This window comes from Chiloscyllium plagiosum, chromosome 34 (genome assembly GCF_004010195.1).
Source record: "Chiloscyllium plagiosum isolate BGI_BamShark_2017 chromosome 34, ASM401019v2, whole genome shotgun sequence".
Taxonomy (NCBI): Eukaryota; Metazoa; Chordata; class Chondrichthyes; order Orectolobiformes; family Hemiscylliidae; genus Chiloscyllium; species Chiloscyllium plagiosum.
In genome coordinates this window covers 26,156,845-26,181,170 of record NC_057743.1, presented here as the reverse complement: position 1 = coordinate 26,181,170, position 24,326 = coordinate 26,156,845, and the positions used below count along the sequence as shown (strand labels likewise).

The 24,326-nt window shown below is 43.9% G+C and overlaps 1 protein-coding gene across 1 annotated transcript in view; it reads right to left on the bottom strand.

Moving 5' to 3' along the window:
- Positions 1–176: 176 nt before the first annotated feature.
- The window catches only part of LOC122540365 (chromodomain-helicase-DNA-binding protein 5-like), a 68,140-nt gene continuing 43,990 nt past the window's right edge, over positions 177–24,326 (bottom strand). Inside the window, exons 17-29 of the mRNA XM_043675984.1 lie at positions 21,413–21,586; positions 21,178–21,319; positions 19,385–19,516; positions 17,856–17,973; positions 16,712–16,836; positions 15,109–15,337; positions 12,824–12,993; positions 11,773–11,947; positions 10,105–10,191; positions 9,928–10,016; positions 4,433–4,566; positions 3,468–3,612; positions 177–443 (exon numbers count right to left, since the gene is read on the bottom strand). Of these exons, the coding sequence (XP_043531919.1) occupies positions 192–443; positions 3,468–3,612; positions 4,433–4,566; positions 9,928–10,016; positions 10,105–10,191; positions 11,773–11,947; positions 12,824–12,993; positions 15,109–15,337; positions 16,712–16,836; positions 17,856–17,973; positions 19,385–19,516; positions 21,178–21,319; positions 21,413–21,586 (1,972 nt within the window). The 3' untranslated portion in view covers positions 177–191. The remainder of the gene's footprint in view (positions 444–3,467; positions 3,613–4,432; positions 4,567–9,927; positions 10,017–10,104; positions 10,192–11,772; positions 11,948–12,823; positions 12,994–15,108; positions 15,338–16,711; positions 16,837–17,855; positions 17,974–19,384; positions 19,517–21,177; positions 21,320–21,412; positions 21,587–24,326) is intronic.

Genomic DNA, 24,326 nt, shown 5'->3' with positions numbered 1-24,326 from the left:
AAAGTGTGAGTGGAAAAGAAAGAAATAAACAAAAGAACAAGACAGAGAGGTTGAGGGAGTTCATTCCTATCACGTGATGATGACCTCACCTCGAGATCTGGGGTTGGTGCACATTCCAACACAACACCCCCGTGGCAACTGATCATACACTTACTGCAGCATCACAGGATATCGGAGACAGGAGGAGGTGGTCATTGATCCCGTTTGAGCCTGTCCCAACATTCAGCACAATTGTAGCCACGTACAGAAAGGCAGAGCATGCCCCTTTGGAACCCACCTGTGGAACTCGCGGCTGGTGTACTGAGCAGGGGGCAGGCAGGGCTGGCTGCCACTGGGGTATTGGGATCCGACGAGATACTGTCAACAGGTTTCTTGTTTTCCAGGTGCTCCGGCACCATCTCCGGAGTGCTGTACCTGCCATTGATGTATTCAAACTCCTGCACCTTATTTTAAAAGGAAGTGAATTTTAACAATGAGAAGAAAATGAAACTAGAAATAAAAGATACACAACAGAACAGGGTAATGGAATGGGGGGGGGGGGGGTCAAACACTGACCTTTCAACTCTAGGTCCTAGGTCCAAATTCAGTTCAGTTCAAAATGTGATTCCCCTGAAATTTGGAGTTATCATGAAACAGACTGAGGAAGTATCCGACCAGTCCATTCACCAGGAGCCTCCAAACAAAACCCAAAACCTGCCCAACTAATCTCACTCAAAAACTGTCAAACAATGGACACTATTGTCGATCAGGCTAATTCTGGGAGCGCTCAGGGACAGAGCAGAGGGACTTTAACACTTGTACCTAATATTGTCTGTCATGTTTAAAGGTTCAGAAGCAGCAGAAAGCGTTCCGATCTTCACCTTCCCAAGTACAAAACGGACCCCAAAAAAAAAATAGAAAGCACGTGGCCTTCCAGTAAAAGTGATGCCACCAACCAGTTTTCCTTCATTCACTCGATAGAAAGGAATATTGGGATATTACGTGCAATTCTGATCTTCCTATCGGAAAGATGTTGCAAAACTTGAAAGGGTTCAGAAAAGATTTACAAGGATGTTGCCAGAGTTGGAGGATTTGAGCTACAGGGAGAGGCTGAACAGGCTGGGGCTGTTTTCCCTGGAGTGTCGGAGACTGAGGGGTGACCGTATAGAAATTTATAAAATTATGAGGGGCATGGATAAGGTAAATAGGCAAAGTCTTTTCCCTGGGGTCAGGAGTCCAGAACTAGAGAGCATAGGTTTAGGATGAGAGGGGAAAGATATAAAAGAGACCTTAGGGGCAACTTTTTAAGGGCTAATGCCCGAAACGTCGATTCTCCTGTTCCCTAGATGCTGCCTGACCTGCTGCGCTTCTCCAGCAACACATTTCCATCTCTGATCTCCAGCATCTGCAGACCTCACTTTCTCCTCCTTTCTTATCATAGGGCAAGCCAGACAGAGAACAGCCAGGGAATTCCTAGAGGCATGGTATTCATCCACAAACTCCATCAACAAACACATCGACCTGGACCCAATATACCGGCCACTACAGCGGACAGCTGAAACTGACAACCGGAAGCGGCAGGGACAGACCACTATAAACACCGGAGGAAACACCACAGAAGCACTTCACAGGAGGCTCCCAAGCACTGAGGATGTCACCTCGACAGGGGACGAAACGTTTGCGACAAAAACTTCCAGCTCGGCGAACTGAACCACAGCATCCCACATTTCCTTTCTCACTGATGTCCATGAAGAGTATTGAGTTGATGTTCCCAGGTATAAATGCTCCTGGTTGGCAGTAACATGTGTAATTGCTGTTTACTTTTGTGCCTTATCTTAATGCGACTTAGATCTCTCACTTGGTGACATTACTACTTAACAAGCTATTACTGTTCCCAAGGTTTTCCACAGTCTCGAACCCACTGAAAGATTTGAAGAAAGACGGGAAATGTTGAGCCACCTGATTTTGCTGAGCATTGGACAATAGAACGGTCAATTCTGGCTAGTGAGAAGATAAATGAGAGTATATTGTTACAGGAAGTAATATAATGTCACATGACTTTGCTGTCCTTCTTACAGACCCATGACAAGACGCAGCCTCACTACGCTGCCTCTTAAAATGAAGTTAATATTTTCTTTACCACAGCAGGCATTGTAAATATCCTTGAAATTTTGTTAACAAATTATGGTTTGAATGTGTTATGACATCCATGATCATCACATCCTGATGTGAGACTTGAACCTGGACCCAGAGGCAGGGACTCTACCACTACACGAGAGTCCTTCTGTCAAGATCTTTTTGACAGGACCAAGAACATTATTAATCAGATCTAGTGTTTTCGGTTTTTAATCTAGACTCCCAACATCTGCAACAATTTGCTATTGTGAAAGACAGCTGAAGGCTTGGCAAGGATCTCATGGGCTACACCTCAAAACACACCACCTCCTGTTGTAGAAAATCAAACAGCACCCTTTGCTGTACAGCGAATATCCTTTTCAATATTTACTCCACAACAAATTCCACCAAAGGAGATGTTTTATGTCTTACTGCTGTTTCTTGGATTTTGCTAAGCCATAAAAATTGGTTCTCTTTTTTAATCAAGTACAATAGGAAAAATAGTTCCTTGTCTGCTGTGAACTGTGGGATATCCCGAGATTGTGAAGGGTGCTATTAAATGCAAGTGTGGGCGGCACGGTGGCACAGTGGTTAGCACTGCTGCCTCACAGCGCCAGAGACCCGGGTTCAATTCCCGCCTCAGGCGACTGACTGTGTGGAGTTTGCACGTTCTCCCCGTATCTGCATGGGTTTCCTCCGGGTGCTCCGGTTTCCTCCCACTGTCACAAAAGATGTGCAGGTCAGGGGAATTGGCCATGCTAAATTGCCCGTAGTGTTAGGTAAGAGGTAAATGTAGGGGTATGGGTGGGTTGCGCTTCGGCGGGGCTGTGTGGACTTGTTGTGCCGAAGGGCCTGTTTCCACACTGTAAGTAATCTAATCTAATCTAAACTAATCTCTTTTCAGTATCTCTGATATTCTAAATAAATAACTGAGGTACCTGCTTTAGAAACAGCCTTTGCCCAAACTTCCATAAGACATAAAAAAGGCCAGGAAATCCCTGATTAAACACAAAGTCAGGCAGTGGCCAGAATCCCAGAGCAGAATCGGACAGATCATACAGCCCTGCTCATTCCACTGTCCACTCCCCTCTCACATTCCCCTTTCCCTGCCCCTACTCCACATAGAAATCACTGCCTCCAGAACAGTTCTCCCCCTTACCGAGAGGGTATGGTTGCAGTGTGAAGCCGCCCCTCCAGTCAGGACGGGGAGTGATTTGGAGGGGAAGCTGACAAAGTTCCCATGACACTTTCACTGCATTCACTGAACGTGCTGTGTCTGGGCACGGTTGGGACAGGTGTCAAAAGGACAGGGGAACTGACACCACAGAATCAAACCAATCGAACATCGAGCTGCAGGAATTCCTGCTACCCACCTTCTTTCGCACTAGTGACATCACGCCTATCCTGGTGAGCACGTGTTGCCGGGACAGCCCCTCCCGAGGGACACCGTCTGCGAAGGTCTCAGATCCATCAGCTCCTGGTTCACACAGGTGTCTCATAAACAGTGACACGTAGGCCCTAGGAGGAGGGAGTAAGAGGAGACAAAATGCTTCAAGGTGACAGTCACGACAAACAACAAAACCAAACCATTTCCTCAAATTTGAGGGGGCTGGATGATTAAAAGGCTTGATCCTCATGGAGGACAGGGTGAAGTAGCTAAACAGTGCATAGGCTAACTGAGACCCCTCCCATGTGTGGAATGAGCTACCAGAGGAAGAGGCTGGTACAATTACAACATTTTAAAGGCATCTGGATGGGTATATGATTTGGCAGGGTTTGGAGTAATATGGGCCAGGTGCTCGCAGGTGGGACTAGATTAAAAAAAATAACACCAGGTTATAGTCAAACAGGTTTAATTGGAAGCAGACTAGCTTTCGGAGCAACACTCCTTCATCAGGTGATTGGTTGGGATATCTGGTCGGCATGGACGAGAAGGGACCAAAGGGTCTATGTCCGTGCTGTACATCTCTATGACTATGTAGAGATCATTTTTGTCCTAGTCATGGGGAGGGGGGGGGCGATGGGAGAGAGGGTGGTTGGGGCCTGTACAATGGGTGTCAACCAAGGATGGATCATCCACATCAGTAACTGCTACAAAGGAGACCAGAAGTCAGGGCCAACTCCCTCGACTGCCCAGGACTCCTGAACACCCAAACCCAGGAGCCTCGTCAATCTGCCCAAAGACTGTCACACAACCCACCTGCCCATCCCAGAACTGCCCAGGAATCAGCCCCCCATCACCCCAAGGGACATCCATCAGCAAGCAGATACAAAAGGAAGAGAGGAGCTGAGAGCACAGGGGAAATGCAGTTTGTGGGAGGGTATTCAGGGAACGTACCTGAACTCCTTCTCACTCTTGCCCCGGAGATCTCGGACAAGCCAGTGAGAGTTGAAGGCATCCTGGGGAGGCATCCCCCAGCGCATGATGGCATTAACAAAAGCTTTACGTTGGCGAGCATTGAATCCAAGAACCTAGAACACAGACAGAATTAAAGATCACTGGGAGGGCAAATCACAGGTGCAGAAATCCTCGCTCATTCTGTATCCTGGAACACCCATTCCAGTCTCTCCCTGCCCCCTCATCCCATCCACCCTCCTTCTGCCCATATCTCCTTTCCCTCTCCACCCCCCATCACCACAGCCCTCCCACTCTCCTCTCGACACTCGAACAGAGCACACCAGTAATATACATCATTGGCTTCCCCCATTGGAGTCCATCCCATTAACATTCCCAAGTCAGAAGACCTACCAATCCAGCAACAAGATTCACTTGCTAGTTTCTCTTTTGTTACTGGCTGTGGGATTTTCCTCTGATAATACAACAACAATTCGCTTCATTTTGCTGCAGGTGCTACATAAACACATCTCTAAGCACTTCCAGGGAATATTATTTGACAGCTGTCTCAGAAGGAGCTGGTGGGGAACGTAGCCAAACATTTTGATTAGATTAGATTAGATTACTTACAGTGTGGAAACAGGCCCTTCGGCCCAACAAGCCCACACCGACCCTCCAAAGAGCAACCCACCCAGAACCATTCCCCTACATTTACCCCCTTCACCTAACACTACAGGCAATTTAGCATGGCCAATTCTCCGAACCTGCACATCTTTACTGTGGGAGGAAACTGGAGCACCCGGAGGAAACCCACGCAGACACGGGGAGAATGTGCAAACACCACACAGACAGTTGCCTGAGGCTGGAGTCGAACCTGGGTCTCAGGCGCTGTGAGGAAGCAGTGCTAATCACATTGAAAGAGGCAGAGTTATGGGGCGTTTTAACGATTGAAGGTAAGGAAGAGGGGTTGAGGAAGAGAATTCCAGAGTTCGTGCTGCTAAAGGTATGGTCATGAATAATGCAGCACTTAAAATAGAAAGGCCACAGTCATAAAAGCACAGGCACCTCAGTTGTAGGAGTTGTAGAGTTACAGAGTGGTACAGCATAGAAACAAATCCTTCAGTCCAACTAGTCCACACTAACCATGTTCACTAACCATGTCCACACTAAATTAGTCCCACTTGCCTTCATTTGGCCCATAGCTCTCCAAACCTTTCCTGTTCATGTACTTATCCAAATGCCTTTTAAAAGTTGTAACTGTACCTGCATCCACCACTTCCTTTGGCAGTTCATTCCACACACTAACCAACCATTGTCCCTCATGTCCTTTTGAAAGTTTTCTCCTCTCACCTTAAAAATATGCCCCCTTGTTTGGAAATCCCCACCCTAGTGAAAAGACTCTTGCTATTCACCTATCTATGCCCCTCGTGATTTTATAAACCACTATAAGATCTATAACCTCAACCTCCTACATTCCAGTGAAAAAAGTCCCAACCTATCCAGCCTCTTCTTATAACGTAAACCTTCCAGTCCTGGCAAATCTTTTCTGACCCCTCTCCAATTTAATATCATCCTTTCTATAGCAGGGTGACCAAAACTGCACACAGTACTCCAGCAGAGGCCTCACCAATGTCCTGTACAATCTCAACATGATGTCACAACTTCTATACTCAAAGATCTGAGCAACAAAAGCCAGTGTGCTAAATGCCTTCTTAACCATCCTCTTTAGCTGCAGTGCAAATTCCAAAGAGTTATATACCTGAGCCTCGAGGTGTCTCTGTTCAAAAACATTACTCAGGACCCTACCATTAATTGTGCAATTTCTCCCCTTGCTGGTTTTACCAAAATGTAACATCTCGCATTTATCCAAATTAAAGTGCATCTGCCACTCCTTGGCCCATTAAACCAACTGATCAAGATCTCTTTATAATCGTAACCTTCTCCACTGGCCACTATTCTGGTGTCATCCGCAAACTTACTGACCATGCCTCTTATATTCTCACCCAAACCGTTTCTATAAGTGACAAACAAAAAAGGTGGCCCCAGTACCAATTACTGTGGAACATCACTGGTCACAGGCCTCCAGCCTGAAAAACAACCCTCCACCACCACCCTCTGTCTACCATCAAGCCAATTTAGTATCCAATTGGCAAGCTCACCATGTGATCTAACTTTACTAATTAGTCTACCATGTGGAACCTTGTCAAAGGCTTTATTAAAGTCCATGTAAACAATGTCTACCACTCTGCCCTAATCAATCCTTTTGGTTACTTCCTCAAAAAACTCAATCAAATTTGACAGACATCATTTCCCTCACATACAATTATGCTGACTATCCGTAATCAGTCCTTGACTCTCCAAATGCACGTAAATCCTATCGTTTGGCTCATCTCCAACAACTTACCCAGCAGTGATATCAGGCTCATAGCCCTATAGTTCCCTGGCTTCTCCTTACTGCCCTGAAATAAAGTTGACATTGGAGTATTCCCAAAACAAGGATGAGAACAATGTGGGTCTGAGAGGACAGGGTGGAGAGGTGAGTGGGACTTGGTGAAGTTGGGGTCACAGGTAAAATATTTTAGGATGGCCTCATTATACAGAGGTAACAAACAATAGGGAGAAGGCTTTCAAGAAGCAGCTGAGTTGAAGCAGGGTGGGGTCAGATGGTGCTCCAGAGGTGACAAAAAGCAAAGCTCAGTACTGAGACAAATATGACACCATGGTAGTGAAGAGTTTGGTTCATTTTCAGAATTTTACCAGGGACAGGGCGGAGTCTGTGGCTTGGAAATGGAATCTCTGTTAGAAATGGAGGACAATAGCTTCAGTCTTTCCAATATTTAATGGGAGGAAACTCCTGCTCATTCATGGGGGGGGAAGACTTCATGCTGACAACACACCTGACCATTTAGATTATTTGGGTTTCTTGGACTTGTTAAACATGACCTGGTACAATGTCACATTTTGTACAATGTGTTTAAGGCTGCCTTTGGTTTGTACACCTTTCCTGCACAACTTCCAAAGGGAGGTCTCTTCTGGGGAACATACCTGTAAAATGTAAAAAGACCCCCAGACTAGTTTCCTGAGGGGTCGGTGGAGGAATTTAACCAAGTGTTTTCTTGTTTTGGTCTTTTCTTGGACCTCGGGGATTGCATAGCTATGGAAAGAGGGAGGAATATATCCAATACAGTGTCGTGACATCTTATGATGGAGCTGACCTGATGGTCCAAGCTGGTGTTTTAAATAAAATAGTAAATATTCTGAATTTGACTGCCCTGTACCCACACATGATCCTATCTCAAGCCAGGAATTCTCCAGGAATCCTCCAGGAAATTGCCTCCCTTGAGCCATCAATCTTTCTCCATCCGCTTCAGATTGTCAGGAAAACAGAGAAGGAAGAATAAAGCCCAGGCAGCTGAACAGGTGTTAACAACGTTCTGTGGAAGTAGAGCCCCATATGGTCAGAGCAGGTTGTGTGGAGCAGTGGCTGGCAGGTTTCATTCCCTAAAGGAAATGAACTAGTTGGGTTTTTAAGACTACAGTTTTTGCCGTTTTTGTTAACTAGATTTTAACATATGTTTTAATATCTATCTGCCAGTCTGTGGTAGGAATAGTTATAGGAACAATGCCGAGAGAAGCACAACATCATTAGAAAACAAGTCAAAATTGCCTTACAAAAGGAAAATCCTGATGGACGAGTTTATTGCAGTTGTTGAGGACGATAGATAAAGGAAACCAGTAGACGTAGTATATCCAGCTTTCCAAAAGGCATTCAGTATGCCGCGTAAGTGTCAACAGACAAGATAAGAATTGGGAGTAATATATAATGATAGCTAGAGGATTGGTTAACAAAGAGGCCATTTTCAAGCTGGCAGGCAGTGAGTGGTGGAGTGCCATGAAGATCAGTGCTGGGGCCTCAGTTATTTACAATCTGTATGCAGTGTGTCGAAGTTGGCTGATGATATAAAGCTAGATGAAAAAGTAAATCTTTAGGGAGGACGAAAGAGGTTGCAAAAAGATACAGACAGGTTAGAGAGTGGACCACAAAGCAACGGCTGGGGTAACACGTGGGCTCTGGAAATCATTCCGTTCAGTGACTTGGAATAGAAAAGCAGAATCGTTTTTCAAAGCAGTGTGAAACTTGTAAATATTGATGTTCGAAGAAACGTCGCCGCGCTGATGCAAGGATTATAGAAAGGCAGCATGCAAACTCAGTAAGCAATTAGAGAGGCTGGTGGTAAGCTGCAAGGGGATCGGAGGAAAGGAAGGAAACAAAACTCATTACAATTGTACAGTTTTGGTCTGACCTCATTTGGAATATTGTGTGCAGTTGTCTCTTTGCATTTAGAAGATATACTTGCACTGGAAGCAGTACAAAGGTTAACTAAACTAGCCCCTGGGATGAGGGGATTGCCCTATGACGAGACACCGAGCAAACTAGATCATTATTCTCTGGATTTTAGAAGCACGAGGGATCTCACTGACACATACAGGATTCTGCAAAGCCTCAACAGGATAGATATTGAGATCGTTTCCTTTGCTCAGGGAATCTAAAATACTGGGCCCTGGTCTCAGGGTAAGGGGCCAATCACAGGATTGAGGAGGAGAGAAATGTCTTCTCTCAAAGGGCTGTGAATCTTTGGAATTCTCTGTCCCAGAGGATTGTGGAATCTCCATCATTTAATACATTTAAAGCTCGGATAGTCAGGTATCTGTTCTTCAGGTAATTAAGTGGGATAATGGAGCTTGAGATCAGCGACAACTACAGAATGTTGGAGTCAGCGCAATATGGTACACTCCCTCTTATCTCCTGTGTTTGTTCTCACTCTGACCTAGAGGAGTAAAATTTAAATGTAAACTGAGAGCACCTTTTTGGTTATGGTGTGAAAAGGTAAAAAGGTTTGCTCTTCTTTCTGGTCTGCAAACAGCCCAATAACAGGCAAAGGAAACATCCAAAAAGTAGGAATAGAAAGAGATTATTCAACCCATCAGACCTATTCCACCACTCAGCCACCTTAGCTCTACGTCCCTTGATAATCTTCCCACCTCCTCAAAAAAACCTATTTAAAGATAAAGATCAGGGATTTGCAACAGATCCAATGTGTGTTTGCTGGAGTCAACGTAGAGGTAGCTTTACTCTGTTGTTAACCCTGTGCTGTACCTGTCCTGGGAGTGTTTGATAGGGACATTGTCGGGAGAGCTTTACCCTGTATTTAACCCCATGCTGTCCCTGCCCCAGGAGTGTTTTATTGAGACAGTGTCGAGGACACTTTACTTTCTGTTTACTTCTAGTCTAACAGAGGGCATTCCAAATTCAGTTTAAAAAGGAGTAAACAGAGCTTTACTCTCAGTTTAAAAGACAGTAATGTTTACTCCATCTAATCCTGTGCTGTACCTGGAGTTTTCAGAAACATTGTAGAGGGAACTTTGTTCTGTATCTAACCTTGTCTAGTGGTATTCAAAAGATCACAATGAAATTAGTTTGAGGATATTACTTTTACCTCAATGTTCCCACCAACCCGTGCCAGTAAGGGTGGGAGGGGTTTGTCTCTTTCGGACTTAAGCTGTCTCCGTGACTGTCTCCTCCCAGCTGGAAAAGACAACATTCAGGATTGAGTGTTCTGGACCAACACAGCTCTCAATTCCAATACAGCCCCAAATGAGAAAGGAGCCCTCACCTTCAGGCTTCTCCTCAAAGTCTTCATCCTCATCTTCTGACCCTACAGAGTACTCAGACTGATTGTCCGAAAGGTCATCTTGCCACTCTGGAAAAGACAGATCAGGACGACGGGTAGGAGTAGGAACACACAAAAAGGGAGTATGGGCAAAAGCCAATCGGCCCATCAAGTCTGTCCTATACCAACACAGTGCAACTGAGCATCCTGGGCACCCAGCACCTCTTGCCTACAGCCACATAACCAATTGAGGCAAAATACAACTAAAGCTAAGTCAGGATTTAAAAACCTTTGGCAAATTCCACTTTGGCCTAGTGACCACAAAAGGGAAGAATTGGCATTTATTCAATATCTTTCATGACACTGGAACGTTCCAAAATGCTGCAGAACCACTTTTTGAAGTGTATTCATGCCTGTAATGTAGCAATTTGCACACACTAAGATCCCAGAGACAGCAATAGGATAACAACAGTAATGTCTGTTTCATTGATGTTGTTTGAGAGATGTATATGGGCCAGATTACAACAGGGAAGAAGTTCTATTATGTGTTGACAATGTGTCATGGGATCTTCTAAGCCCACCTGAGAGCATAGAAAGGACCTTGATTTACAATCATCTGGAAGATATCACTGCTGACAGTACAGCACTCCCTCAATATTACATTCAGTGTCAGCATGGATTATGGGCTCAAGTCACTGGATTGCAACAGTTTGAACCATGATACCAGACACAGATTAGAATGTGATCCATTGACAAATTGGCAAATTGTCTAATGCCCACCGAGCATTTTGTAAGTTGAGAAACTGTCCGTTGGACGTCTCCCAACATCTACTCAAATAATTGCAGCAAATCACACTTGGTCCACTCATTCCAGAGCCTTTATGTAGTTTTTAAATCAGTGGCTTTTAATCTGGCAGTGTCAGCTTTTCTCAAATTCAGCTTTCTCCACCCATTGGGTAAACCAGGTATCAGTCTGATTGACACCCCCTGACCCTGTTGCACATGTGCAGAGCGATGGTGCATATACATTGCAAACATATTTTGTTTTGTCTTTTTACTTTGCTGGTCTTAAAAGGAGCTCCGATCGCAATCCTACTGGAAGATGAGGAATTATCCGTGAAGTAGCTGAGACCTTGACAATGGTTGGGCAGCCAGAACGTTCAAGCAGTGAGTAGCTCAACTATCCCAGCCAACACATTTGGTCCTTAGCTTCTAACAAATGGCTGAACTCACGCAGGGCAACCAAACAGGCAACACAGTTCACACCAACACACCCGACTATGCCAGGAAGGGAACCAAACGGAGCCCTTTTCCCAGGTAGATCTCCTGGAACAAGGTTGTGCTGCTCAATAGGTTCAGGCCCCAATACCAAGGAATTCATACCCAGAAGTGGCAAAAGCTTCAAGGAAAGAAAGGAGTAGATTTCCAAATTTCCAACGGCATGATCTAACATACACAAACTCACCCCACCAGCCCTGCCAGGGAGGTGGGGCTACAGAACAACTTCACAAATCTTTAGTCCGACAGTCATGGTGGAGCAAGCAGCTGAATATTGAACCAGCTACAGAAGGGAAGGGAAGGAACTCACAAAAAGTCAAGGAAACAAACTGGTTTCAAACCCAGACAATCCCATCCCCCATTTCTCTGACATGTTTTTGTGAAGGTAAGTACCTTGATCCTCTTGGGAAGCATCGTTGTAGTTGACTTGTTTACGAATGCGTTTGCCTTTGCCCAGGTTCCTGGCCAGGTCCTCTTGTTGCTGTTCATAATGATGTCGGAGAAGCTTTTCCCAGTAATCAGGGTCCACATTCTCTTCCTGTTTAATGATCTCTCTCTCAACTTCCTCCTAAGCAATTCAAGACCATTCAAAAGATCAGCCGCACTCAAAGGAAATCATCCCCAAGAATTGAAAACAGAACCTACAACATAAATAAATGTCACCTCCTAATTCAGGTGGTTACTAACTGCATTTGGAACTTGAGCCAGTCACAATGCAGAGGCTCTTTCCTGAAGTGCATCTCAGGGGAAAGCAAATAAGGGTCTAGGGAAATGTTTTTGTCAGGATGTTACAAAGTAAAATCTTGTTGCACAAAAGTTAACGAGTCTTACATTAAGAGTCACTGAACTTCAAACAAACACTAGGTCACCCCTCAGCCTCTGATGTACAAGGGAAACACCCTGAACCAATTGTACCAAACCTAAACTAGCAATTCAGTGTATTTCCTGAGGGTCCAGGTCATGCCACAGTTAAATGCAGCCTGTCTCTCACTCACCTCCCCCACCCTTGGCGCTGTAGAGAGCCTTCAAGTAACACTACTTGGTCTGTAGCCACTTGGGAAGTTTTGTGATCCACAAATGTTAACTGCCCCAGTAACTGGAAAGTAAGCGTTACTTATAAACCAGACCATCCTTCGTCATGAATTCTACCCACTCCTTCCCAAACAATCTCTGCTTTCTTTTCCTTTATTCTTCTCAATCTCTAATCCTTCAACACCATTCACACCAAGCAACAGGTAGAGCCATAAGTGTTGGGATAAATTCTAGAACCCGATGCTCTAGCTCTGGTAACCTTGCTCCCCATTAGACTGATAGTGCTCTGCTATTAGGAATTTATAAAGAAACTTTCTCTCCCTATCCCAGAGGGTTTTCCAGATCCTGTTGAACTCGGCTGCTTGCTCCGACTGGACAGAACTCTCATGGAATGTTGAAGGAAAATTGTCACCTGCTCATCTTCCTCCCGCACCACGTACTGAGCAACTTTAAAGGAGCTGAGATACTCGTTCATGTTCTGAATGTCAGCATCATCTGTGGCATTCTGGTTACGGTCCAGCAGCTTGGAGATGGCACGGTCATCATAGTGTATCATCCTCATTTCCTCAGCCTCCTTCTCAGCTGCAAGGTAAAGAGCAACAATCAATACTTTGTCTTCTCTTGGTGTCAAGCTTCTTCGAATGACCAGGTTGCAAACCGACAGATCCCTCATAACATCATTTTCGTCACTACAATATTCTTAATCATTTACCATCCCAGCAGAGGCTAACAATGGGCAAGTCAGGTCCCACACTGAAAGCTGGCTCAAGAGATCAGATTTTTATTTGTTTTGATTTTGAGGAATGGTGTCTCATTGCTAAATAAGCACACAATGTTACAGATATTGCTTTCACAATAAAAGCAGAAGTTTGTACAAAAGAAATGAAGATAAAATAATAATCAAAACTACTGAGAATACAACTTAAAAAGATTTTTAAACACAGAAGTATAATCCGAAAACATTCCTTTACAAAATTAAATAAATGAAACAGCATTTGTATAGTAGCCAAAGCACATCATTGGTGCAGTACCCAAAATACCACTTAAAATTTTCATACCGTTATCTAACGCTTAAGTAGTTATTTTTGAAATGTTTAACTTTTAGACTGAAACTGTAAATAGCTTTTTTCTGGAAATCACATACCTGAGTATATGGACTCAACTTTAAGTAACCCCTTCAGGGTTTTATCCCAACACATATAATCTGGAATTAACACTAATTCTTCATTGAAAGGTAATCCAGTTCATTATATATCTTTTCATACTCAGGAGCACCTTTCTGCACAGGACTGCTCCACTCAAAGGGTAACTAAAAGTCTCTCTCAACTATGGGCACAACTTGTGGATGCTTTTCTGTTCATGTTCCTTTCTGTGACTCTCTTCCCAAACTTGAGTTTTTTTTAAATTTAGGGTCACAACAAAGATCATCTCATGACAAAGCAGACCCACCTGAGCACATACCTGCATTTACTTAAAAGAAAATGCCTAAGACTTCCTGTTCCCCTTACGTGACCCAGTTAAAACCACACTGGAACAGCTTGTCCTTGTCAGTCTTTAAGTTCCTTTCATAGCCATCAGAAAGTCACCTCAAGCTCTTCATTTCCAAACAAATTAAATCATAATTCCTTAATATTTTCTCACAATTTAAATTTCACAATCTTTGTCTGTACTCCCCACTCCATGTTTTCTTTTAAGGGCAGCGATCTCTGAGATTCCCTCAATTTATATTTTAAAATCTGGACTCAGACCAAGCTCAGAGTAAAGAGAGTTCCTCTTGTTTTTTAAACGCTATTTTCTCCTCCAGCATTCTCTCCTGCTGTAGTGAAGTCAGTGACTCTAACTCAGGTACTACCCACAAGTGCTCATGCTCATCCACTGATTTGCTGTGTCTCAGACAGTCTACATGGCTAAAAATCACACCACACCAGGTTATAGTGCAACAGGCTTATTTGGAAGCACTCGCTTTTGGAATGCTGCTCCTTCATCAGGTGGTTGTGGAGTAAACGATTCTAAGACATAAAATTTATAGCAAATGTTTACAGTGGGATGTAATGGAATTTTATATTGAAAAAGACCCGGATTGTTTGTTTGTTTTTAACCTTGTAAATCCCAGTCCAACACTGACATCTCCAAATCAGCCTACATGGCGAGTGCTAGTGGGTTAAATCAACCATAAGGCATCACAATTAGACCAATCCTACTCTTCCCCCAAAGATAATATACTTTCCACTTATGTTCACTGCAGATGGATCTCTGGCTAACCTTGATCCCTAAAACAAGCCCAGAGAGTCCTTAGCGCTGCCACATACAACATCACTGAATTATCACGTGTCAGAGCGCAACTATTCAGGTTTGAAAGGCCCATACTATACCAGACCACGTATTTATGGCCTAAGGTCAGGAGATATTTACTCATCAAAGGAAGAAGAAAACATGGAACCAAGCTACAGGTGGATGGTTAAGACATGCTTGAACTGTGATCTTGTTGAATGGCATGAAACAGACTCAAGGGGCTAAATGGCCTCCAACAGTTCTTACATATCAACTGCACTAAATCACCAGATAAGTCCTAATAAAGATCAGTGGCAAATTGTCAACATTCGGGGCAGGGTGAGATGTTTCTCCTTATAGTCCTTCCTGGCTCTATTATATCTGTCATGCAGACCCACCCCATCACACCAGCCCTAACTTTCTCACCTTCATCATCCTTGAAGAGCTCCTCTGTGCCAAACTTGAGAATATCATCCAACTCCTGTTTGGAAAGTGAGCCTGACTTGGAACCCAAGCCTGGCCGGACCACCAGGTGAGTCAACATCATCTTTTTCTTGGCGACTTGCGTGATGCGTTCCTCCACTGACGCTCTGGTCACAAAGCGATAGATCATCACCTTTTTGTTCTGACCGATACGATGAGCTCTGCTGAAGGCCTGAAGGACAGACATTCGATTTGTTAGCTCCTCTCCTCAACAATCCCCCCCACTGGGGCCTCTCCCCTTCACCTCTGCCCCAGACATCTTGCACTTCCTGTACTTTCCCAAGATAATTGAAACAGGCTGGGCTCTGGGATATTGGCAAAGCATCCCAGAGAGATCCAATGCTCCAAGTTCGCCTCCTGGTGAAGGAGTGCCTGACCTCAGTTTCGCACATCCTCTGCACTGATAGGCTTTAGGGAACCAAAGGAAGAAAACAATCGCTCATCACTGACAGGTATAGCGCAATGAAGATCAACTTCTCTCTCATGTCAGGTTTCACCACTGAATTCCTTTTTTATGTTAAAAATTTCTCAAGGTTTAGGCGTCACTGGCACTTATTGATAATCATAATGCTTCCCGGGGATGGAAATGGTGGTGGGCCTTCTTCTTGAACCAACAGTAGCATTTCCACATAACTGAAAGGCTTTCAAGGTCCCTTCACAGGAAATTTATTATTAAACACGTGGGCAAGGGATTGGAGTCAGGTTCCCTTCCCTAAAGGATGTCAATTGGGTTTTTCGTTAAACAGTAGCCCAATGGCTCCATAGTCACTTGTACTGACACCAAATTTTTATTTGCTAAGTTTTAGAACTGAATTGCACATCACTCAACACATACCATCTCCAAAACCCTATTAATTCGTACTATATTCAGTCACGGTATGTGGGTGTCACACTGGCTGGGCCAGCATTTATCGTCCATCCCTAGTCGCCCTGGAGATGGCGTGGTGAGCTGCTTTCCTGAATCATTGCAGTGCATTTTGTGTAGGTAAACCCGCACTGCTGATGGGGAGGGAAATTCCAGAAATTTGCCTGGTGACGCTGAAGGAACAGTGATATATTTCCAAGTCAAGATGGCAAATGGCTTGGAGGAGAACTTGCCACTCCTGCTAAAAGACCAAGTTGATCCTTGAAAGCTCTAAATGACCTTTTAGAAAAAATACTTCTGGGAGACATGAGAATTTCAAACTTCAGTGACGCCCATTGCTAGCTGTGCGATACTTGCAGGAATATTAAGAATTAACGAACTACAGAGTGTGGGAATGGAATCTCACGTAAGCCAATAGAGAATGACATTAAGTTCCTTTCTGTCAATGGCATCAATGAATCAATTGGATTTATTCTACGCTGCTTTCAGAGTAATTTCATCTGGTATCAATCCACAGATGGCAGGGATTTCTGAACTTGGGCTTGAACACTCAATCTCTGTTTGCTGTAAACCCTGATGTCACAGAATTAAATTCCACACAGCGACTTTACGGAAAGAAAGAAAGAAATTGATGTCAAACAGTCCTTCTCTGAAGACTCATGAAAATATGCGTATTCTAACCTGAATATCATTGTGGGGGTTCCAATCTGAATCATAGATTATAACAGTGTCTGCAGTAGCCAGGTTAATGCCCAGACCCCCAGCTCGAGTGGAGAGAAGGAAACAGAATTGCTGGGCTCCAGGGGCTGCAAGGACAAAGAGAGAGAAAGATATGGGTGAGCATCCAATCAGTAAATCTTCAGAATCCGTACAGCCACAAAGAAAAGGGAGGTTCTTTCTAAAACTTTTCTCAAGGACCTTCAATATATTTTTGCTCACCAAAAATATTAAAAGATGTAGAGGCATGGCAGCTGGAGTTCGGATGAAAGTCAGCCATTATCTTGCTAAATGGCAGAACAGACACAGAGCTGATTAGTCTACTCCTGTTCCTGTACATGTACCTAAATAAATAACAGCAAATCCTCTGCTATCAGTCACATGCCCTATTAACAGGACATTGTGTGGTGCTGATTTGCTTCAGAACAGTTATATCAAATCACAGATTCCACAGATGACCAATCAGTCCAGCCTGCCCATACTGGCCCTCTGACACAAATTATCCTTTCAGTTGCATTCCTAACCCTTTCACTGTACCTGCCTTGAAGACAATTTTACAATTGTTCATCTCCCCTTCTCTTACAATTTGAGACTCCAATTTTTTTAACACTTTGAATTTAAAAACTAATCTTTTCTTTCATTCTTCTGACAATTATTCTAAACTTACCTCTTCACTAACTGAGCAAATAACAGATATATTTTTCCTTGTGTGACACATCAATACCCTTTATAAACATGAACAGTCCTGCCTGATGTCCTCTCAATTTTTCTATTTTTTTTTTTGAAATGAGACCTCATTTTTTCATCTCCCCACCTACTTCAAGTTTCTCATCCTTGGTGTCAGATTAACAAATCCCTTCTGCATCTCGTCTGGAACCTTGACACCTTTTCTTAATGTAAAAGGACAATAAACAGAGCCGAGATACATGGTGGTCACAGCTTTGCCACTAGTGTCACGTTTATTCTGTCAGTGTGGAGAAAAGTTCTTTATTTCGTCCAGCCTGGAGACTGCTCAACAAGGTTCCTGGATGGAAGGTACATTATTGCTTTTCTAAGAGCCATAAAAAAGGAAGTAGAAGTTCCCTATAAACCACCAACATCTGCTCACCATTAAACCTGTCAATAGCCTCTTGTCTCTGGTTGCCTGTGATGCTCCCATCTATCCGTTCGTACTTGTATCCATCATATTCCAGGAAATCTTCCAGCAGATCCAGCATTTTAGTCATCTGTCAATCACAAACAGCATGTTTACCCAAAACTGAAACCCGAACCTGCATCAAACTCTGCTCTCTCCGCTGTGCTCCTTGACGTACACTGGCTTTCCGTCCAGCAACATCTCAAATATTTAGTAAAAACTGCGGATGCTGTAAATCAGAATCAAAAAACAGAAACTGCTGGAAACGCTCAGCAGGTCTGGCAGCCATCTGTGGAGAGAAATCAAGAGTTAACATTTCAGGTCAAGTCACCCTTCCTCAGAATTAATTCAGTTCTGAGGAAGTGTCACTGGATCTGAAATGTTAACTCTGATTTCTCTCCACAGATGGCTGCCAGACCTGCTGAGTTTTTCCAGCAATTTCTGTTTCTGTCTTGAAATTTAGATTTACTTACTTTGCTCAAATCCCTCCCATGTCCTTTACTCTCTTTTGAAGGCACTGAAATCTTATAAATTGTAATCACTGTTGTAGTATAGGCAAATGTAGCAGCTTGCAATTGCATAACAAGAGTCCACAAAATGGCAGTGCATTAAAAGACCAGTCAATCCATTTTGAGCCAGTGGTGGAGAATTAAACTCTGATAAGGACACCCAAGACCACCTGCCCTTCTCATCTTTCAGAAGGTATTTTAATCTGAGAACTGAGGTGGTAGGTTTTAAATCTCCCTCACAGTTTCAGCTTGGATTATGTGGCTTTAGTCTGTGTGGAATTTGAAAAAGCATGCTGTCAAACTGACACATCAAGAGAAAGCTGACCTCAGTCTTAAAACATTCAGTTCATCCACACATCTCCAGGAGTGTTCACTGGAGAGGAAGCTGTGCCCTGGGCTAAATACACCCTTCCTCACCCAGAGGGGAGGGGGGGGGGAGTTGGAGAGAAGAATAGCAGTGGAGGGTGAGGAGAGGTAGATAGAGATCCCATTTGGGATCTTGGTTCAGTAGGTAGTTACTCAGATAATCTATTTGTGATGATGACCGAGGGTTAAGTACTGGCCAGCTCAACAGGAAGAATGTCCCTGCTGTCCTTTCAATTAGTGCCTCACTAATTAGTACCTGATTACCTCAGAATTAGAAAGTTGGAGGTTTAATTGCCACTCCAAGACATGAGAGGTTGACACTCCCAGTGTAGCACTGAGGAAATGCTACTCCGTCAGAGGTATCACCTATTGCAGGAGACATTAAATAGAGTTCTGATCTACCCTCACGGGCAGACATAAATTATCGTAAGGCACTTATTCAAAGTGACATCTTCCCTGATGATGGCCAACCCTTATCCCTCAATCAATACCACAAACAGATTATTTGCTCATTATCACATGACTGTTTGTGGAAGTTTGCAGAGTTTGAGTTAGCTGCCACATCTCCTGCAATGCTGCAGTGACTACACTTCAACTGGCTGCAAAGCAATTTGAGACATCAGTTACCTGAGAGAAGATCAACACTCTGTGGCCGTGGCTGTGCAGTTTCTTCAGCATCTTCTGTAGTAGTATCAGCTTCCCTGAGGACTTCACCAGAGAGTTCCCATCATATGATCCATTTGGTAAAACCGGAGCTTCCTGTCAACACCAGCAAAGCAGCACCACCATTAATACTGGTAACAAGTCCAGTGCACACAGTCAGTTGCCACATACACCCGCCTGCAGAACAGCCATAGGAGAGAGCCCTCTACTCCTTTCTGGGGAGCAATAATTCCTCAGGGATGTTTAGAAGCCGCAATAGCCAGTTCATTTTTTGGGTTAGCCTAGTGTTTATTTCTCAGAGTAATGAGGGCCTTCCTCATGAACCAGCAGGTATTGATATAACCCAGTGTCCTGCTGGGACTGGTTCACATATTGGTCTAGGTCAGATAAGGACCAAGAATTTCCTTCCCAATAATAAACCAGTTGGGGCTTTTACAATATCCAACATCTTCACCAGAAAGTTCCAGCAGATTCGTGGCCATTTTTACTGACACTAGAATTTATTTCCAGATTTTCAAGAACTGACTCCAAATCCTCAAACTGCCATATTGAGATTTGAGTTTATATTCTCTGGATTGTTAGTCCAGTAGTTGAACTATTAACTACACACTCTTGTATATTGTGTAGTAGCAGCTGCCTCAATGCAAACGATGTGGTATAATGGCCTCATCAGATGACCAAACTTCCCTGAGCATCTCAAACATTCACTGTGGTCCTAATAGGGAGACTATTCATAGTCAGTCAGTCAGTCAGGTGAGTGCCGGATCAAATCCAGGTCACTGGGGCATAAAAGCTCAAACTATTGTATCACCTTGTTCCTGATCTCAGTCAAGGTGAGCGGTGACCATATGGAGGTTTATAAAATTATGAGGGACATGGATGGGCAAGATCTTTTCCCTGGGGTGAGAGAGTCCAGAACTAGAGGGCATAGGTTTAGGGTGAGAGCGGAAAGATATAAAAAGGGACCTAAGGGGTAAATTTTTCAGAGAGAGGGTGATGCGTAAATGGAATGCGCTACTAGAGGAAGTGGTGGAGGCTAGTACAACTACATCATTTAAAAGACACCTGGATGGGTATATGAATAAGAAGGGTTTAGAGGGATATGGGCCAAGTGCTGGCAAATGGGACTGGATTAGGTTAGGATATCTGGTCAGCATGGATGAGTTGGACCGAAGGATCTGTTTCCATGCTGTACATCTGTGACTCTAATAGGAACTTTATAAATCAGGCTCTTTGGCATGGTGTTGGTGTTCCCTGCCTTTCAGCCAGTAGGCCCAGGTTCAAATCCCACCTGCTCCAAAGGTGTGCTGTAACACATCTGTACAGGTTGGTTAAAAATAAACAGAGACTATATATTTATATTGACTGTGATATGAAACATGATGATGTTCTGAAAGGCATTTTGGGGTTCTTGTGGTGGAGTGGGAGTACCTACTTACCTCTAAGCTAGGGGTCCTCGGTCCTGGGTCCAAATCCCACCTGCTCCAAAGGTATGTGATAACATTTCTCTATAGGTCAATTAGAAAATACCCCTTGATTTACTCACCTATACAGACCAGAAGAGTTCTCAGTCTGAATTAAGTTGCCCAATCCAAGTCAGAACTGCTTGGAGGTTTCCCTTGATTAAGGAAGGGGGAAAAAAGAGATGCAGGGCTCCTTCTCACAATCAGTGCCCAACAATTCCCACTGCAAGTGCAGGGCAACAACAAGATTGGATTCCAATAATTACAATTTCTCAAGTGGTATCAGACACATACCCCTGCTGCGACCGGAAATAAATAGGGATGGTTACAACACTTCTTCAGATCCATCATGATGTTCAGCAGGGACACCTGGTTCCCACCCCCTTTTGAATTCAGAGCCTCGAAATTCTTGGTCAGGATGAATTTGTAATATTTCCTGTGAAGCCACACAAACAACAAGAATAAAATGAAAGGATGAGACTTGAGCAGAACTGGATGAAGATTCGCTGTTCGTATTTTCACAACTTACTTCTGCATGGAGCTGAGCTCCACACGGACTATCAGCTCGGTCTTTGATGGCATGTTCTTAAAGACATCAGCCTTGAGACGCCTCAACATATGTGGGCCCAGGAGGTCATGAAGCTTCTTAATCTGGTCCTCCTTTGAGATGTCTGCAAACTCCTCCAAGAAGCCTTCTAAGTTGCTGTAACAAAACAGGAACAGGGTAAAAACAATGACTGCAGATACTGGAAACCCTGGCATTCCTGATGAAGGGATTTTCCTGCTCCTCAGATGCTGCCTGAACTGCTGTGCTTTTCCAGCACCACAAAACAGGAACAGTCACAGCTGCCACATCATTCTTCAGTGCTGAACCCAGGCTGTCTGAAGGTGCATCCAGCACTACCTCCTTCTCAAACTGGACAACACAGATTCCCTCTTTATTCAAAAGTCAAGGTCATTTGTAAAACCAGTCACCCGTACTCTGCCTTCAATCATGTCCACACACCCGGTGTTTCAGCTTCACCGTGGGGGCTGTACTCCTGGGCAGCCATGCTTGGGTGAACAAGGTCTAGTGTAGCATCCCTCAGGTGGCAAAATGACAGCCAGAGCTCATGGTGTGAGGTCCCAAATAAACAGAGGGGGGGGGGGGAAGAGGAATGCAAAAAAACAGTGTGTGATTTTTCTCCTGGCTCAGAGGTTTAAAAAAAAAAACACATGTCCAATGAAACAATGGGGAGACAAATGTAAATTCCATACCAGCACAAACCTGCTTTATGTCCCTGTGCACTATGCCCTACCCTTCCTTTCCATGGAAGCAGCCTGTGTCCAAATCATGGCAATCTCCCTTTCTACCCCAGTCCCCATTCTCCTTTCACCAATACGGCCCTGTCTCTCCCTTCACCATTTTAGACACAATCCCCTTCCTCTCTCACCAACACAGCCACTGTCCTCCCTCTCCATTATAGTTTACCCTCCTGCCAGCTCTCAATAAAGTTGCATTTTACACTCTCGGCCTCCCCCACCAAGAGATTCCAGAATCTACCGTGTGGAGAAAGTTAATCAGAGCCAAACAACAATTCCAGAGTTAGGGAGACGAAGGAAACCAGCAACTGGATCAGACCTCCAGGTGGTGAGCCGGTAATTACGGTTGTGAATGGGGATCTGGGTGCAATCCCCCACCTTCGATATCACATGAAGAATGGGTAAGGGAAGGGGCCAGAGACTTAATGACAATAGGAAAAGAGGGGAAAAAGGGTTCTATACAATGTGGATGAGCTCACATTTGTCTACATTTAAATCCATTGCCATAGCTTTGCCCATTCACTAGACGTGGAGTTTCTCTGGATTTGAGTCTCAGTAATGGACAGCGTTGGATAACAGGGTGAGACTTTGTTTTGCTGTTTCTGTGAAAATCATTTAAACACCATTCCATATTTAGAGAGCTTGATTACTTTGATTCTTGATTTTGAATATACTTTTGTCGTATGTTAAATGAAGTCTCCAGCCTGGTGTGACTATGTTTTAGGGAATAATCACCATATTAACTAAAATAAAATCAAATGATCTATCAGGCAGTAGATGGCCAGTAGTACCTACATCTGGGATTGTAATATGAAAAAATAAATAATCTGATCATTTATTATAAGTCTGTGCAGCCATTAACAATCTGCAAATTTTTGTTTGGTCCACTCTCAGTTAGCCGATGCTCCCTCTCTTTAAACATATTTCTAACATTTCAGTCAATGAAAAATATAGAATCAGGATTTCAGTGAGATTCTTAACATCTAATGTGGAGAACTGATCATAAAATCAACTAGTCAATAGTTTGTCACCTTTTAGTTTAAGAAAAATGCTTAAAAGGTATTTTGACTAAAATATTTAAGGAATATTAATTGTTTGACTCGAGACTCAAAATGATCACCCTAGGATTGAGTTCCATTGTCTATCAATTTCACTCCCAGGATGCGTGGGAACTCTCAGCACAAGGCTATCACACATTGGATCTAGCCTAAGAAGGATCTAGCCTTATAAGCATTCATATAAGATCGCAGGAAATCGCAATCTGATCCCAGACTGGGATGAGGGATGAATTGAGGCTGGAGAATTACAGTGCTGTAGTGAAAAGCTACAGTGGAATTTCCATTATAATGCTACTGGGCTGTAATATTGCTAAGTATTGAACTTTGAGTGGAATTCCCATGGAGAGTTACATGCTGTAGATCGCACAGCCTTTGATTAGATCCAAACTATTGTCAGTGACCAGAAAGCATAAGGAGCAGCCAGGGAAGTGCCAGAGATCAGCGTGAGAGAGAGCCTATACGGAACCAATAGAATCATAGAATCCCTCCAGTGTAAAAAGAGGCCTTTCGGCCCATTGAGTCTACACCGACCCTCCAAACAGCACCCCACCCAGACCCACCCCTACCTGTAACCTTGCATTTCCCATGGCTAACCCAGCTAGCCTGCACATCCCTGGATACTTTAGCCTGGCCACTCCACCTAATCTGCACATCTTTGGACTGTGGGAGGAAATCAAAGCACCTGGAGGAAATCCATGCAGACACGGGGAGAATGCGCAACCTCCACACAGACAGTCGCCCGAGGGTATAATCGAACCCAGGTCTGTGATGCTGGGAAGCAGCAGTGTTAACCACTGAGCCACAGTGCCAGCCCTGGACTCCTTACCAGTCAGCAGCAGGAGTTACACTGGAATCATAACCTTAAGTCATTTCACATTTCCCCTTTCAAACAAACACTGTTGAACTTGATCATACATATTAAGAAAATGTTCACAAACTGTTAGCCTGTTTTACTGAAACTGTTAATGATCTACCTCCTTGGTTTCATGAGGTATTGTGACAGAAAATGACACTGAACACAGCATTGCTGTTGAGCCCAACATGTGGAAGTAAAAAACCACATTAAAACAAACTCAGCTTTTG